Genomic DNA, 16,762 nt, shown 5'->3' with positions numbered 1-16,762 from the left:
TATTCCTGGAAGTGGGATCACTGGGTCAAACGGCAGCTCCCTTTCTAATTTTTTTGAGGAACCTCCATACTGTTTTCGCCCTGGGATTTTTTATTGAGTTGCCGGGAAGGGAGGAAACACTTTTGTCCCTTTGGGGACTTGAACTTAGGTAGCTGAGAGCTGAGGCTGCAGCCCACACAGATAGGGAGCAGAGCTGAGTTGAGGCAGAGGATCCCTAAGTTCTGATGACATTGCCTGAGCCCTTGGCTCCAGCCATGTCTGACACCAGATCAGTCTTTTCAGTTATGCAAGTCAGTAAATTTCCTCCCAACTCTGGTTGGTTCAGGTGGGGTTTTCTGTTGTCTATAACTGAGTCACATGAGTCAACAGGAGAACACAGGGCTTCAGGTTCCAAGGCCAACCAGGCCTCTGTGAACAGTCAGCTTGAAAGGGATGAGTGCAGAAGTGTGGGGGTCCCTTCTGTGGTCTCCAGGCTGGGAGGAAACAGGGGAATCGGCTCCCAGAGAGGCTGTGATGCTGGTGGTCCAGCTCTCGGCAGGAGCAGAGGGCTGCTTGAATCACTCCCGGCTGGGCTGGGGGAAATGGCCCAGGGTCTCTGAGCTGCCCACCGTGCACCCCCTGCCTGGAGCCCCCTTTCCCTCTTCCCCAGCTCACAGTGGTGGCTGGGCCTCTGACCTCCCAGGGACACACTGAACTTCCAGTGCTCCCACCCATGCCTCCTGGTCAAACAGTCTCATTGAACTGGCTCAATTGCTCTGTGAAGTCCTGGGCAGGGGGTGAGACCTCATCACGTGCAGCCTGGCACCTCCTAACTCTGCCTGAAGGTATGCCTAAGAGGGGGGCGCCGTCCCGTTTGGTGAAGAGCTAGAGTGAACAGTGCTAAATGGGCTTTCTGTCTGCAGCACCCACTGGGTCTTGAACATACCAAGCAGCCTTCAAGAGGAAGGTTTAACATGCAGCTTGTCCCAACTTTATTTTACCTGGATTTTTTTTTTTTAACAAAAAGCCTTACAATATATTGAAGGATATTAGTGCCCAGAAAAAGCTGATCTGGCACGATGACCCTCACCAGGGCTCCGGGAATATTTGCTGAACTGAACAGATGATGGGAAAGGGTTCCTTTGGGAACCAGTTCCACAGTCTGGCTCTTAGAACCCTGCATGGGCCTCATGCAGGCTCCCTTGGCTGAGGGTGGTTGGAGGCCCTGTACTCATGGTGGTGCCCCTTGTTAGCACACCCCAGGAGGTAACTGGTATCAGTAGGTGAGGGGACAGAAAAGGGTGGAAACTGGTACAAATCTTTCTGGACTAGCCCTATAAATCAAGATCCAGAATATATGCACACATATTTTTGACCTAGAAATTCACCTGCAGCTCATTCTAGGGAAATTTCTACCCTTCCCACATAATTATTCTCAGGGCCCTTCTCCTTCTCGCCAATCTCCACAAAATGTCCCAAGTCCGACTCCTGTGCTTTCCACTGGAGCCCGGGGCTGTGGCCTGCTGGACAGTGATCCTGGGTGGTCACCTAGTCTTGGAAGTCCTGAGGAAGGATTGGTTCCAGTCTCCTGGGGGAGGTAACAGTGGGTTCTACAATTCTGATCTTTTGTCAACATTGTCTCTGGAGAGCTCTGAGGCTCCTCTACTAGTCAACCTCTCAATAAGCATCTCTCCCCAGGTGCCACTCATTCCTTTCCTTGGAGATAATATGGTCTCAATCCATTTTAAAAAGAACATTTTCTGACCTTGGCATCAAATGGGTCCATTATTAGGTGGGTGGGCTTTTAAAAATTAATTTTCTGCTCTGCTTAGGGGTCTGCCAACATCACAAACATGGACATTTTTTAGGCGTGGCATTCCCAGTGGCTGCATGCCTCCCCAGGGAAGCCAAGGAGGTGCCTGTGGGCAGAGGCACCGTTTGGCTCTGTGAAGTTGTTCGCTTCCTCCCATACCCACAGCTGAGGCCCCTGAATTCTGTGCCATAAAGATATCATTTGGGCCTGGGAGGGTTTGAGGATCACTATGCTCATAAAACCATTTCAATATCATAAAATGTCTACTTTTAAGTGACTTTAAGCCCTCCAAGAAAAACTGGTTGTGACCTTAGTCTAATTGTACCCAAAGGACTGTAGCTGGTTGCTGAATATAAGACAATTATAAGTCGGCAGACATCCGCCAGAAGAGATGAGTGGATTCCAGTCCTTACCCAGGGCTGGGCCCTGAGCAGACGGTATGTGGAGCCAACAATGCACAATGGAAGAAATAGGGGACCATTGCCAACCTCTGTAGCAACATGAAACAGTAAAAGAAAATTCCCAGTTCTCTACCTAGTTAGACTGACTAGGCATACAGTGTCTCGATATAGGGGTGCCCTGTGCCCCATAAAATATTCAGATAGCACATTGTTTAGCTCAAATGTACATATGTTAGCCTAAAGCGAAAGAAATCATTGTAACACAAACTTAAAATTCAAGTGACAATAAGTTTGCTTACCCTCTTATAACTGAGAAGAGCTAGTTGGGGGACGACTTGAATAAACCAAGTTACTTAAAACGCCATTCTAAGGAACCTGAAGAAACGTCTTCTTTCTCTCCGAATATATTTCCTTTAATAAGTACAAGAATTCAAAGGCGTTCTGTGGAACCAAGAGCTGCCAAGTTTGGAAATGGTCAATACCGGTTTGTAGCGGCCTGAATGCTGACGCGCGTTTCTAACCCGAAAGGCGCGTTGTAAAGCCACAGGCTTACCGGAGGCCCCCAAACGGCTCTGTTCATCAGATCCTCAGGGTCTCAGTAATTCTTCAGTTACTTATTTAAGACAAAAATAAATAACTAATAATTCCCTTTATTAAACAGGTCCAAATAACTTATTACGTATTTATGTCACTGCTACAGTAGCTGCCATATTATTTTTTTTTGGGAAAAAGCCATATAAGTTGAGAGAAAAATATATTTTTATTTCATTTACAATCACAACGACCTCCTCACGGGGGGTGTGCCTGGCGGGCACCGCACGGCTCTGTAACCTTGCGGCCAGGGTGGACGCCGCCGTCCTCCTTTCCTACGCACGTTGATTTTTGAAGGCAGTTGCTTCTTACCACCAAAACCTTCAAAAACCTTGTTTCCCAAAGGTACCTCAGCAAGAATGCAGTGTGTTCCACTGTTGAAGCAGAACTGTCTCCAGCTAGGACTTTGTATGACAGATGTCCTGTGTCACTGTATTTCCTTTGGAAATTAAAGGTTCTGCAGTGCCCCGTGCGTTTGCTGCAGGCCTGGGTGCCTTGATGCGGCTCGGGAGCCGAATGTGTTCACCAGGTCTCTGCTCCTCGCTCCACTCCACTCCGCCCCTCAGTTTAGTCAAAGCTACAGTCTAAGCTGCTAAGTGTCAGACCAAATAGAAGCACCGAAAAGAACTGCGAAGCCAGATGATGTCTGCGCTTTGAGGACCTTTTTAACAGGGTATTTTGAAAGCCACAAACAATGAACTGGTCACTAAGCCAGAAGTTCTAAAAATAAACTTGATAATGCAGGGGGTTTGGCCGCCAGGGGCACATCCCGGGCTCTCTGGTTGTGAAGGACAATCAGAAGGGGAGGCAATGCCATCAGCTAGACCAGCCCCAGATGGCTGGAGAAACTGCAGAGGGGCCGTGGGGAAGGAGGACAGTGGGGGAGATGTTTATGAGGCCAAGTGAACAGGCCTCGACCTACTGCATTGAGGGGCAGCCGTCTTCCCCCTAACTTTCTGAAGTTCTTGTCTTTCCCTCACACCGGGCAGAGGTTTCTGTCCACTCCTCCCACCCAAGGCTGGTGGGGGAGCAAGGGCATCACCTCTTTGTCCTGACTCCTCCTTTCTCCCCTCTGTCCTGCACCGGGCTGGGAGGGCAGGGCCTTTCCTATCATATCCCAAATCCTTTGTGGGAAACTAGACAATCGAGTGCACAGGTTGCAGGTTCAATACACCAAGGTTGTAGGTTCGATTCCCAGCCCTGGTTGGGGCACATGTATGTGTCTCCCTCATATCGATGCTTCTCTCCCTCTCTCCCTCCCTCCCTTCCACTCTAAAAAAAAAAAAAGAAGAAAAAAAAAATCAATGGAAAAAACATCCTCAGGCAAGGATTAACAACACCAAACAACAATAAAAAATAAAGAATGCACATGTAGTATGCTCTCAATATACAATAGCTAAAAAAATATATCCAAAATACACCAACGAACAACGAACATTTTCGGGACAAGGCAGCTGTAAGAAAATGAAGAGCCTTAAAGGAGCAAGGAGCAGGACGCCCAGGAAAGGGGCTCCTAGAATCCAAGAAGACAATTTCCAGGAGATTAAAAAAACAAAAAAACAAACCACACACACAACAGTGTCCTGGAGCAGATAAAGGAAGAAGTACTGGAAGGGGCAGCGACTCAGTGGAGTTCCTCGCTGCATCGAAGGAGAGGAGACCACTGGCCGGAGCCAGACAGTGGCGGGTTAAGGCATAACAGAGGTAGTGAGTGAAGAGAGTGAGTGAAGACAGTTCTAAGAAGTTTGGATCTGTAGGGAAAGGGAAAGATGGAGCAGGAGCCGAAGGTGATGAAGGACTGACGAAAAGCCTTATTTTAAAAAACTTTCTTTATTTGGGGGATGCCTGGAATATGTTTTGTAGGCTGAGAGCTGAAGGATCAGAGAAGAGAGAGGGCTTTCCTGCTTTTTTTGGATTGTGTATAATCTCTCCTTCTTTTAAACTCCTTTATGGCCCGGCCGGAGTGGCTCAGTGGTTGAGCTTTGACCTAGGATCCAGGAGATCCTGGTTCGATTCCCAGACAGGGCACATGCCCTGGTTGCGGGCTCGATACCCAGTGGGGGGCCTGTAGGAGGCAGCCTATCAGTGACTCTCTCATTGTTGATGTTTCTCTCTCCCTCTCCCTCTCCCTTCCTCGCTCTGAAATCAATAAAGATATGTTTTAAAAAACAAAACAGAAACAAACTCCTTTACGGCAGGCATTTATAACTGTCATGCCCCTCCAGTAGAGATGAAGCTCAGTAGCGGCAGGCCTGCGCCTCGCATGACATCCTATCGATACACACACTAGGCCTGCAAGTGGCCTGAATGTGGCCACATCCTCTTTGGTGGACTTTGCTTCCTCTAACCCTGTCACGCCCAACTGGCCAGCCACCGTCCTTCACCACGTGCCATCACCGGAGTCCACACTCAAAACACTGGCAGGTGACACAGAGGGGAGATGGATGAGGGGGCTTACTGTACAGCACACAGTACCTTAACCCAAATTCTCTAAACTGAAGCCTATGCTCGAGAGTCTCCAAGTTCTCCCAAGTCTTTTTCACGGCCACGCTGCCTGGGGTTCTTCTCTCCGCTCCTCCCCCAGACTCTGAAGGCCCTGCTGATTGCGCTGAGCAACGGAACTCTTCCCCTCAGCCCGCACAGGCCAGACTGGGACCGGCCCTGTTCCTTAAGCATGCTGCTTGGAGACCTCAGTTTACCTTATAGCCATCTGTGTATACATGTACGTCTCTTAACATCCACTAAATGCCTCTACCAGTATTTCTCAAACGATGGCCCACAGGCCACCTGCATCAGTCACCTGGCTGCTTTAACAAGCAGATTTCTGGGCCCCGCACCTGCTGAATCAGAACCTCTGGGGGTGGGGCAGGTACCTATAGATACCTGAGAACCAGTGGCTGTACACTGTGCGGGGCTGGTCTGTATGCGTCTCCTTCCAATGACTCTGTGGCCCTTAATGTATCCACAAAAACCCTGGATTTCTAGGCATTTGGATGTGCATCCACCCTACATGAACTGACCTTGAACTACCAAGGGTCCTAGTCCCCGCGGCTCCCGTCCTCTCCTTCTGCTTGTCTTCACCCTTGACCAGCACCACTTCTCTTCTCCCACCATTCACATTCAGTCACCTTGTGGGCAGCTCAAATCCCACCTGCACAGCTCGGAGCCCCTCAATCAGCCTTGTACCTTGCTTGTTTCTTGTTAAAACGATAAATATTTCCTGAGCATATGTACTGTTACCTGAAGAGCAGGTAAGCTTCTATGAACGGCTGGGCTGTAACTCTTTTTGCTTTTCTCAGAGCAGCCAGCAGAGAAGGGCGTCCCTGACAGTGCTGGCTGGCTGAGTGACTGGAGGGGCCGTGAAGGAGGCTCCGTGCGGCTGGAGCAGCACTCTCCGGGAAGCCCGTCTCCTTGGGAATGCATCCGGCCCCCGTCAGCCCTCCCGGCTGGAATTCTGGGGCGTAGACATGATTCAGGAATAGGAAAGGAGACGGGCTCACTCTGAAAATAGACGGCATGTTCAGAAAGCAAAGGAAACCTTCACTCATTTTTACCTTTTTGTTTTTTTTATCCAATCTTGGGTAATTAAAAATTAGCTTTTAAAGACAACAGATCTACTGTGAGGAACAGAACTGCTGCTGAAAGACGGCGATAATATACTAAAAATGTACCGCTCTTCCCTCTCCACAGATGCCAACAGCCCCTTCAGCAGCAGACAGAGAGGGCAGGGCCTGGGAACAGAGACTATGCCAAAGAGGGCCCGTCTCTCAGTGTTCTCCCTTCTCCTCTGGCCTTGGGCTTTACTACCACGGGAACTGGAACACTTTTAATTGTTGGTATTTTATATTGACTGATTTTTTTCTTCTTTTAGAGAGAAGAAGGGAGAGAGGGAGTGAGAAACACTGATTTGTTGTTCCACTTATCTATACATTCATTGGTTGATTCTTGTATGTGCCCAGACTGAGGATCGAACCTGCAACCTTGGTGTATCGGGATGATGCTCTAACCAATTGAGCTACCTGGCCAGGGCCTAACTGTTGGTATTTTATAAAGGATAGTGGAGGCTACTGGTAGCTCAGAGGTAAGTTCCTAAAAAGAACCCTTTAATTGTTCTCTCTCGCATCAGACTGGAAAGCAGGTGCCCCCACACGGGCTTTTGCTGGCCGTGGTGTTTAAGCCTCCTGGCATCCTGCCCCACCCCAGGTGCTTTCCCAGTGTCCTCCAGTCCCTTCGGGGGATCCTCTCTTCATTCTGTAACTTACTCTCTCACTTGGGACTACGCGTCTCTACCAACTTAGAACGTCTACCCTTTCTGGAAACCTCTTAAACAAGCGAACATTGTGAAGGAATAGAAAAAGTTAAAGACAACAACAAACCAGCAAAGCCAGGGTGCATGCATGTTGTGACAGAGGACCAGTAAACATCATGTCTGAAAGACAGTGTTAAGGTCTTGTTCAGGTATGTTTTATATTCTTGGAAAGCAGGAACCGAAGCACTCAGGAACCGCAAGATCTATCAGCTGGTCTCTGGACTGAAATAGAGCCATGACCCTAGGTCTGCTACATGTCTTTTTTCTCACTGGGGAGCCAGGTTCATGTTCCAGAAAAAGGATAGGTGAGAGCAGTGCCATGCTAAAGACTGTAGGAATATTTTAATTCATATGTTTCAATTCATTACATAATAATATCACAGTCTATTTTACAAGTTAAATGTATGAGAATGTATGAAATAGAAACGGTAGGAAAAGACTAAATATGGGTCAAGAACATGAATTTTTCCAAAGCCAGGGGCCAAAGGAAGGTATGTCCCCTGCAGGACCCAAGGAGGAGGCAGGGAGGGTGACAGGAAGATCATCGGCTCCTGCGCTGGCTCCTGGTGTGTGCCTGCCCCATGTTTACCTGGGAAAGAGTCGAGGCGCACCCTCCGCCCTGGCCTGAGGTGGGGAATTGGTCTGGTCAGTGGAAGATGGCAGCTTGAGGGAAAACGCCATCTGGTTACCTACACAGAGCTGGTCCCCTGGTGGCCGCAGGTGGCTTTTGCCGTCCAGGGAATTAGGGGTGGAAGTGTCAAAAATCAAACGTGTGGAGGGAAAAAGTAAACAGTTTCCTCCTTTCCCCCCAAAACCCCAAATTCCTGAAAAGCAAACACGTTCTTCTCTCAGACGTAGAAAAGCCTCACTCTGGATGTGCTTACGAGAAGGTCGTCGTCAAAGAACTTTGTCTCTATGATGACATTCCCACTGTGAGTAAGAAGAGACGGCGAGAGTGATGGGTTAGGCGACAGGCTGCATTCCCACAAAGTGGTTTCAATCTGAGTCTGCTGGGCCCACGGACGGACGCCACCTAGAATCTGGGCTTGGGGACATGGAAATCTGTGTCTCTATGGGGTTAAAAGTCTAACATGACATTTAACTTTTGTGACTAGGTTTGCCATCCTCAAGTTCAGAAATCAGAAGAGAGGGCACGTCTTAAGCCTTGGTACACTGAAGGTCCTTAGCAGAGTGCTCCGCACACAGGGGTGCTTATAAATAGGACTGACTTTCTGATACAAAGGGAAACCTGCAGACCGCAGGGGTGGGTGGTGCCTTTCCCTACACTGCTGCTGTGGGCTGCTGTCCTCCATCTTTGGGTAATAGCACTCTGCTCTTCTTTTAGGGGACCACTAATCTCCAGTCCGTGGGTCCATCAAATGGCCTCTCCCTCACCTGGCAAAGGGGTGGACACAGGATGGATTCTGGGCATATTAGACTCTCCCCTGAGCAGGATCATTCTCTATGACTGCTTCTTGAGGAAACAATCCACAGATTCCTGCCACCTGCATCTTTTGAGCTGCCCAGAGCTCAGCCCTTTCAACTCTGTCATGTTAGCCAGGGTCAGTTTCTATGGCTTGCAACCAAAGAACCCCAAACAACATGTCTGTGTTGGGTGGGCAGAGTAGAATTTCATTTTCCTTGGTGGATATCTCAGTGTTTCGAAACCAAACCACTTTTGAACTGAATTAAGGGCAAGAGAGGTACCATTTTTGGGTAATATATGACTTCAATAACCTAAAAAGTAATATATGACTTCAATAACCTAAATATGTTATCATAGACTTACTGGGTTTAGTACCTGAAAGAAATCAGGCCTGGCCAAATGAAAGTTAATAAAATATAAAAAATGCTCTTCTACATACTATGCTGTACTTTCCCAAGGTAATTAATAGCCAGTAGATACATTTTTGCTGGTAATTAATTATAAAATAGGTAAATAAGTAATTCAAGATCTGACTGGTTTATAGAATATAAAAACAGCTGCTGCTGTAATAAAAAAAACTACTAAAGATGCCTAGACTGTGTGGCTCAGTGGTTGAGCGTCGGCCCGTGAACCAAGAGGTGACCAGGGTTCGATTCCTGGGTTGTGGGCTTGACCCCCAGTAGGGGACATGCAGGAGGCAGCTGATCGATGTTTCGCTCTTACATTGATGTTTCTCTCTCTCCCTCTCCCTCCCTTTCTCTCTAAAATCAATAAAACATATTTAAAAATAAGTAAAAAACTACATTAGCAAAAAGTTTTTAAAAAAACTAAAGACTTATAAGTAACCTCAATTTACAAATTCAACATGGCTTTCATAAAGGACCTGCTCAGAGAGATGACCCAACGTTACACAATTATCTGTGTGAATAACTTGTTACTAGGCACTATTACTAAAACCTCTGAAAGACCAATACCTTTTCCTGAGGGAAAATGGTGGGTGGGCAGTTACTGACAGTGTTTTTAGACAAAGGACAAACTAATGATTCTTTGAGCAGGAAGCAGAGCTATTAAAATGGCAAGCTAGTCTCTGAAAAACCATAACCAAACGTTATCCTCTAAAACAGAATTAGGACTTTGCCAGACTCTGTTAAAGGCCACTCAAACAAAGTACAGGAAAGGGAGGAAATTAGCATGGATTTAATATAATATATATTACATGCCAGTGTCCTTCCATGTCATCTCACTTTATTCTCACTACACACCTGTGAGAGAGGATCATAAATTCTATGTTTGGAGAGTAGAATGGGGCCCAGAGAGGTCAAGTAGATTGTCCGAGGTTGCACAGCTAGTCAGGGTTAGTCAGCAATTTAGTCTAAAGGTCTAATCTAAAGTTTTCTACCCTTTCCATTCTATCACACTGTCTTTTTCAGATGACAAAAGTCAGTAACCTGTAAACTCAGATACCCCCCGATACTCTTTTACCCTCATTTTCAACGCAGGTTGCCGGCCCGCTGGATGGGACCACGAGTCCCGCCTGCCTGGGATGCCTGCTTCTAGACACACTCCACAGCTCCTGCGGCCTGCTCACTCACGTTAGCACGCTGGCGGTCATCATCTGGGACTCGGGTGCTGCCTCTATCAGCGACTGCCAGGTGTTTGTGGAGTTAGGGATCACAAAGCCAAACTCAAAGGACCACTCTGAGGGAAGAAGGAGAAGTGCGTCAGCGGGCATCCCAGATAGAGCCTCACGGCTCCTTGTCCCCTCCTTTAGAGCGAGCCTCTTTTTACCTCGAAAAACCATCAGAAACCTTCCAGGGCAGGGGCATAAAAAAGGACCCCTTTAGGCTGTCCTCTGAACCACACCAGAGGCCTGGTCCCTATGCTCTGGGGTCTAAAGGACTAGGACCAGTGGGCAAGTGCAGCATAGGCAAAGTTTTCTTAGAAGTAGGCCGGATGTACATTGTAAACAGAAATACAGAATAGGCCTTTCTGCCCAGCCGGTGTTGCTCAGTGGCTGAGTGCTGACCATGGACCAGGAGCTAGCTGGTTTGATTTCCCATTTCCCGGTCAGGGCACATGCCCGGGTTTCGGCTTGACACCCAGCAGGGGCGTGCAGGAGGCAGCTTATCGATGTCGATGCTTCTCTCTCATCGTTGTTTCTATCTTCCTCTCCTTTTCCCTTTCTCTCTCTCTAAAATCAATTTAAAAAAAAATAGGCCTTTTTCTTTTTTTAACCCTCACCCAAGGATGTTTTTTCCGTTGCTTTTCAGAGAGTGGAAGGGGGAGAGAGAGAGAGAGAGAGAGACACACATCGATTCGAGGGAGACACATTGATTGGTCGCCTCCTGCACGCACCCCGACCCAGGCCGGGGACCAAGTCTGCAGCTGAAGTGTGTGCTCTTAATTAGAATCAAACCCGAGACCCTTCAGTCTGAGGGCTGACCCTCTAACCACTGTGCCAAACCAGCTAGGGCAGAACAGGCCTTTTCACTTGGAATTTTATTTCCAGGACGCATATGTGCACTCCTACACCTCATGGTGAAAACTCAATGTGGAGCGGCCTGGCCAGTCAAATCTGTACAAGACTGTACGGAGAACACTGTACAAGGCCCTAGTCAGCAGCTTCCTTGTGACCATGTCGCAATGCCACGTCAGGGACAAAGCAGGCACCAACGCCTGGCCCACAGCGTCAGAAACCCTTTTGTTGGGCTCAAAGCCCCTTGTAGCGCAGGCTTTGTTTCTGTTTGTTTTCACCGGGGGTCCCCAGTCTTGTAGGGTTATAGGAGTCCTGTCACAAACTGGGTTGCAAAATGAATGTTATCAAAGCAGTGCTTTATAGTCTGCTGGGTCTGGCCTTTTGTCCCTGTCACCCTAGGCCTGGATTCCAGACGGAGCCGCGGAGTACCTTCTAGGCATTGCCCTTTGAAGTAAACTTTTTGTTCCAGGCGGAATTTTTCCATTTGCTCTGCTGAAGAGAAGTTCAATTCTCGAGACACTGCCTTGCACTTGAGGATTTTCTTGGGAACACGGGCTGGTGAAAAAAGAGAAAATAAATATTGAAGGCATTCAAAATTAAAACCACATCACTATGATGCTTCAAGTTTCTAGAAACTGATTTAGAGAAGCCATTATTTATGTTAAATTTCAGAGAATGCCTTGGTAACAGAATGACACTTTTTAATTAAAGAGGTCCTCGGTCAAGTGTATTTGATTGGAAGGTCATCAAGGCACATTAGATTTAGTGCATGTAAGGGCCATACCTCATTACTCTCACCAGGAGAGGGGACAAATGGGCAGCTTCTCGCGACTCTGTTCTACTGGTTTTAACCCCTTAGTTTTTCTTTTATTTCAGGGAGATAAAAATGCAAATTTTATTTTTGGGGGAAAAAAGTTGAGATCTTAGTTTATATTTTGGGGCATATTCTAATGCTAAAATTTCAACACAAAGTGGGTTTTGGGAAGTGAGAGACAGAAACTTAAGAAAGACTAGAAATCTCAATAACACGTGGATTAACATGCTGTGCCTCTAGGGTTCACCCTCCTGTTGGGTCTGCTCGCAAGTCATCCCAGGCAGGTGCAGACAAAGGGTTGGAAAGTACCTTCATGCTCCACTCCAGGGACTGACAGGTCTTCTGTTCCTTGCCAGAGTATCTTCCCTGTCTCGGCATCCCGGAGGTTCATCCAATTTCTGATCAGATATATTGAGGAAAAATAAGGCCTTGAAAGTGACTCCTCCTTTGCGCTTGGCCTAACTGCTAAGCGCCATGCAGGCAAATAAGACTGTGTAGGGGAGCCTACAAGACATATAAGTAAGAAGCATAAAACCCAGAGGAGACATTTTCATCTATAACATAAGAACCCAAAGACTGTACATATCTAGAAAGAGGTAAAAAATGTACAGTGCAAATTTAAAATTTTCCAACAGAATCTGACCATCCGACCAGCCAAGATAAAAGACCTAAAGTAACAGATATGAGACGTATTCCAGGAAACGACTCAGGCGGATCAACATACAGTGAAGATCACAGTCCATAAGTTCTACTCACAAGTCCAGAGCTCTCAAGTAGCTTTTCAATGGCCTGCTCCTTAATACGAGAAGAGAGCCAACGATCACCAGAAACTCAAGAGAGCATTTGCTGTGAAAAGCGGACCAAAACAAAGAGAAAAACGCAACTTAGAGGAAAAAAGAGGCTACAAAGGAAGATAGAAATTTTTAAAAAGGAGCATTAAAAACAAACAAAAACAACCAGACACAACATAACCCTTACAGGCACTAAAAATTATATACAATTGAATTTTGTGTATTTTTAGGTGATTTTCTCTGACTCAAGATGACAACTTTTGAGGTTGGTCAATTGATAATCTTTCCATCAGAAAACACCTTCTAACATAATTAATTATATTTTCTAGCCTCTGTATTGTTCACTGTACAATAAACGAGTCAATAATACCAATTTAAAAAAAAAGAACACTCAGAGAAAAAAGAAGTCTAGAAAAACATACATTTTGACAGCAAGGGTTGGAAAACAAAGTTGAAAAACTCTTTCAGAATGAGAAAGACAGCCCTGGCAGGTGTGGCTCAGTTGGCTGGGCATCATCCCATGCACTGAAAGGTGGCCAGTTGAATTCCTGGTCAGGGCACATGCCCCAGTTGTGGGCTTGATCCCAGGTAAGGGGCGTGTGGGAGGCAGCCCATTGATGTTTTCTCGCATCGATGTTTCTCTCTCCCTCTCTGTTCCTCTCTCTCTAAAAATCAATAAAAAACAAAAAAACAAACCAATGATAATATGCTCTTTCAAAATGACAGAGGACATTAAGGAAGAGGAAAACATTGGATCCAGGAAAGTATGGGACAGGTGAGGGTGTCCTCGGAGTGACGGTGAAGGAGATCCCAGAAATATTGCAGCTCTTTAAGCAGGACTGGAGGGTGCCTGGGGTGCAGACATGAGCAGGTCAGAATGCTCAGGGAGAGATTTTCTTTTAAGAAGATGAAACTCATAGAATGTGTTTATATGGAAAGTAGAATTATGTAATTAGGGGAGGCGTGGGGGTTCAATTAGTGAGAAGTACAGAAAACTTAAGCAAATGAATAAAAACCAAGACAGTTATTAACATCAGGGGAGAAAAAATCAAAGGTGGTCCTGGAAGTAAGCAGTAGTCACAGTAGACCATGTGACTTCATTGCAAATGGTGTTGACAGTCATAATAACAGATCCAATGCAGTTATCCTGGGAGGCTGGGCAAAGAGGAGTACAAATGTACGGTCAGCTGTAGAGTGTTGAGAAACCATGAAGCTCATTTTCCAGAGTGAGAAGTCAATAAATAATGCCTACAAAAAAGCATTATGACATAGCCACAGTGTACTGTTTAGAAATATCAAGATAAATGTCAAATAAATCAGCTAGAAAGAATTGAAAACAGTTTTCTTTGGGGAGTAAAAGACAGGAGAAGGAGGACATGGAAAGCCGTTCTTCATCAGAAACTGGGTAGAACCAAGACTCTCAACAATGCACACGTGCAACTTTGATAAAAGTTTCGATTAAGCCTGGCCGGGCGTGGCTCAGCGGTTGAGCGTTGGCCTAGGATCCAGGAGATCGCGGTTCAATTCCAGGTCAGGGCACATGCCCGGGTTGCGGGCTCGATCCCCAGTTGGGGGTGTGCAGAAGGCAGCCCATCAATGATGACTCTCTCATCATTGATGTTTCTCTCTCTCTCTCTCTCCCTCTCCCTTTCTCTCTCTGAAATCAATAAAAATATATATTTTTTAAAAAGTTACGATTAAATGTAAACCCATGTTTTTGTGTGTGTGTGTGCTTATTTTTAAAAACAATGAGCAAATCATTAAGGAAAAGGGAATTAATATTATCCATGCATGGAGGCTAAGTATGAGAAAGACAGTTAATATCTGTAAAGAGCTTCAGAGAAATACAGTTGATATAGCTTATGTCTTTTTTTTTTTTTCCTGTCTAGCAACCAAACTCTCTTCCCAACAGCACAATGCAGCCTCCCTTCCCCAATGGGAGGCAGTGACTGCTTTGCACTATAGCAACTAGAAGATCCAGAACTTTCTTTCCTGGTTCTGGTACAGCTGGAGGTGAGCACACGACCTGGGCTTGGACACCTGAGTACCTGGTTCTGGGGCTCTGAAACTGTAGTCACACGGGACTTGAGGGGGGCAGCAGGTAGTGCTAACCTGACCTTTCCTGCAGTGTGGTCATTGCTTGGGCCTTGGTCCTCCACTGCCAGCCAGTTTTCAAAGCCCCAGAGAGCCTTCAAGCCTTTCCCATTGTTCAGGTAGCTTGCAGTGGCAAATCCTGAACAGTTTTTTAAGAATCATTATGTATGTAACGGTACTACATTTAACCCTCCGGAGAGATTCTTTCTACATTTTGCTGCTATATAAGAAAAGTCACAAAAGATAACGTAAGGTTATCCAGTAGAGTGCCTTGAGTGTGATGGGTACACCGGCGTCCTGTGTGCAACCTGCTTGTGCACTATTCTCCACACAAACTTCCCACTGCCTTGAAGCTGTGTTGGCTGCGCTACTCTCTGCCTGGCATGTGCGATCCTAACAAACTCTCCTTCTGTGCTCATTATATCACCAGGTACTGCTGCTCTACATCTAGGTGATTTTGTCTCCTCTGTCTCATATTTTTAAATTCCACTTTTCTTAAAAAATATATCTTTATTGATTTCAGAGAGAGGAAGGGAGAGGGAGAGAGAGATAGAAACATCAATGATGAGAGAGTCATTGATCAACTGCCTCCTGCATGCCCCCTCCTGGGGACCAAGCCCACAACCAGGGCATGTGCCCTGGCCAGGAATCAAGCCACCATCTCCTAGATCACAGGTCGATGCTCAACTGCTGAGCAACGCCGGCCAGGCTAAACACTGTTTTTTTTTTTAAACAACTAAATTCAAAAGCAAGTCAAAAGTATACATATTTACTTAGGTCATGCCGTACAAATCTAATTACTACAAATATGCTTACCCATTTTGGGGTCTCCATGTTAAAAGAAAGCTTCCCTAACTAGAGAAATGAGACAATAGATACTGCTGCTCCAGCCAGTCCACTATGAGCTTAGATCTAAACAGAAGGCCATAGACAGTTAATCCCAAGGTTTTCAGGAGACACAGTACTGGTTTGACCTCCTCTGTACATGCCCTTCATTCTTTCTCTACAGATAGTCTCTAATTTACCAATACAGCCACAATGGACACAAGACTTTCTTAAACAACAAAACTAAAATTACTCCTAAAGTCCCAGGCTCACTCAAGTGGGGCATTCTAGCAAAACCACTGCAACCAAAGCCTTGGAGAAGAGGCTCCCCTCACAAAGCAACAACTGGATCAGACCTAGCAGCTTCCGGAAAAGCATTACCACCACTCGCCCAGGTCAGCAAGGAAAAGCCTCAATAAATAATTCAAAATTAAAGAAATAAGCCCTAGCCTGTTTAGCTCAGTGGTTAGAGTATCAACCTTTGGAATGAAGGGTCCCAGGTTTGATTCTGGCCAAGGGCATGTACCTTGGTTGCAGGCTTGATCTTTGATGTGCCCCTCTCACATCAATGTTTCTCTCCCCCACCCCTTCTCTCTCCTCCCATACACTCTCTCTGAAAAGCAATACAAAAAAATACCCTTGGGCAAGCATTTAAAAATAAAAATTAAAAGAAAAAGAACAGAGCTCCATCCAACAATAGTGAGATAGAGGCTACTTAGAGCCCCTCTAAGTTTGGTAATTCTAGGAGTGTAAAGGAAGCTCTTAGTTCATGTTGGAGATGCAGCCATCTGGGAAGAGCTTTATAAATCATAAAAATATAAATCCATGGTAGCCTATTAGTAAAAAGAAATGAAAATTATTGAGGTAGGTGTCTTAAAATAATACTAAGAAAAGCTGGTCCTCTAAAGAGGGAGTGCATTTGGCTAAAAATGTTGGAAATGACAGGTAAGCGTTGATGGCTGGTCACCACCTGGTCGAGAACATTTTTGTTTTGACAGCTCTTTGCCAACCAGACTTTTCAGACAAAAAGAGCCTGAGTTTTAAGACTCAAAGGTCAAGTCACTTCCAATCTGGAGAGCGGAGAGGATTAGGTGGACAAGCTTTAAGGAGGGGGGCTGGAGGACTATTTATAAATACCACCTTCTGGGTCAGCCAGGTCTTACATGACCAGACTACCTGCATCCATCACCCGGAGGCCTGGCATCCAACTGATAAGCATCTTGGGCCAACTAAGAATGCAGAA

At 46.2% G+C, this 16,762-nt stretch overlaps 1 protein-coding gene across 7 annotated transcripts in view; it reads right to left on the bottom strand.

Annotated features, from left to right (window-relative positions):
- Positions 1–4,602: 4,602 nt before the first annotated feature.
- The window catches only part of PDE6D (phosphodiesterase 6D), a 39,092-nt gene continuing 26,932 nt past the window's right edge, over positions 4,603–16,762 (bottom strand). For 4 of the 7 annotated variants that reach the window (XM_081143426.1, XM_081143425.1, XM_081143421.1 and 1 more), the window contains 5 exons: positions 12,566–12,655; positions 12,119–12,207; positions 11,425–11,550; positions 10,112–10,217; positions 6,354–8,023 (listed from right to left, as the gene is read on the bottom strand). In XM_081143426.1, coding sequence (XP_080999552.1) covers positions 7,942–8,023; positions 10,112–10,217; positions 11,425–11,550; positions 12,119–12,200 — 396 coding nt within the window. In that variant the 5' untranslated portion in view covers positions 12,201–12,207; positions 12,566–12,655 and the 3' untranslated portion in view covers positions 6,354–7,941. Of the gene's footprint in view, positions 8,024–10,111; positions 10,218–11,424; positions 11,551–12,118; positions 12,208–12,565; positions 12,656–16,762 lie in introns of all 7 variants that reach the window. The other 3 variants (XM_081143423.1, XM_081143424.1, XM_081143420.1) reach the window with 2 other exon arrangements.

The sequence above is a fragment of the Miniopterus schreibersii genome, assembly GCF_964146895.1.
Source record: "Miniopterus schreibersii genome assembly, chromosome: 7".
In the NCBI taxonomy this organism is placed as follows: Eukaryota; Metazoa; Chordata; class Mammalia; order Chiroptera; family Miniopteridae; genus Miniopterus; species Miniopterus schreibersii.
The sequence above is the reverse complement of the archived record's forward strand: the minus strand, read 5'-3'. Positions and strand labels throughout refer to the sequence as shown.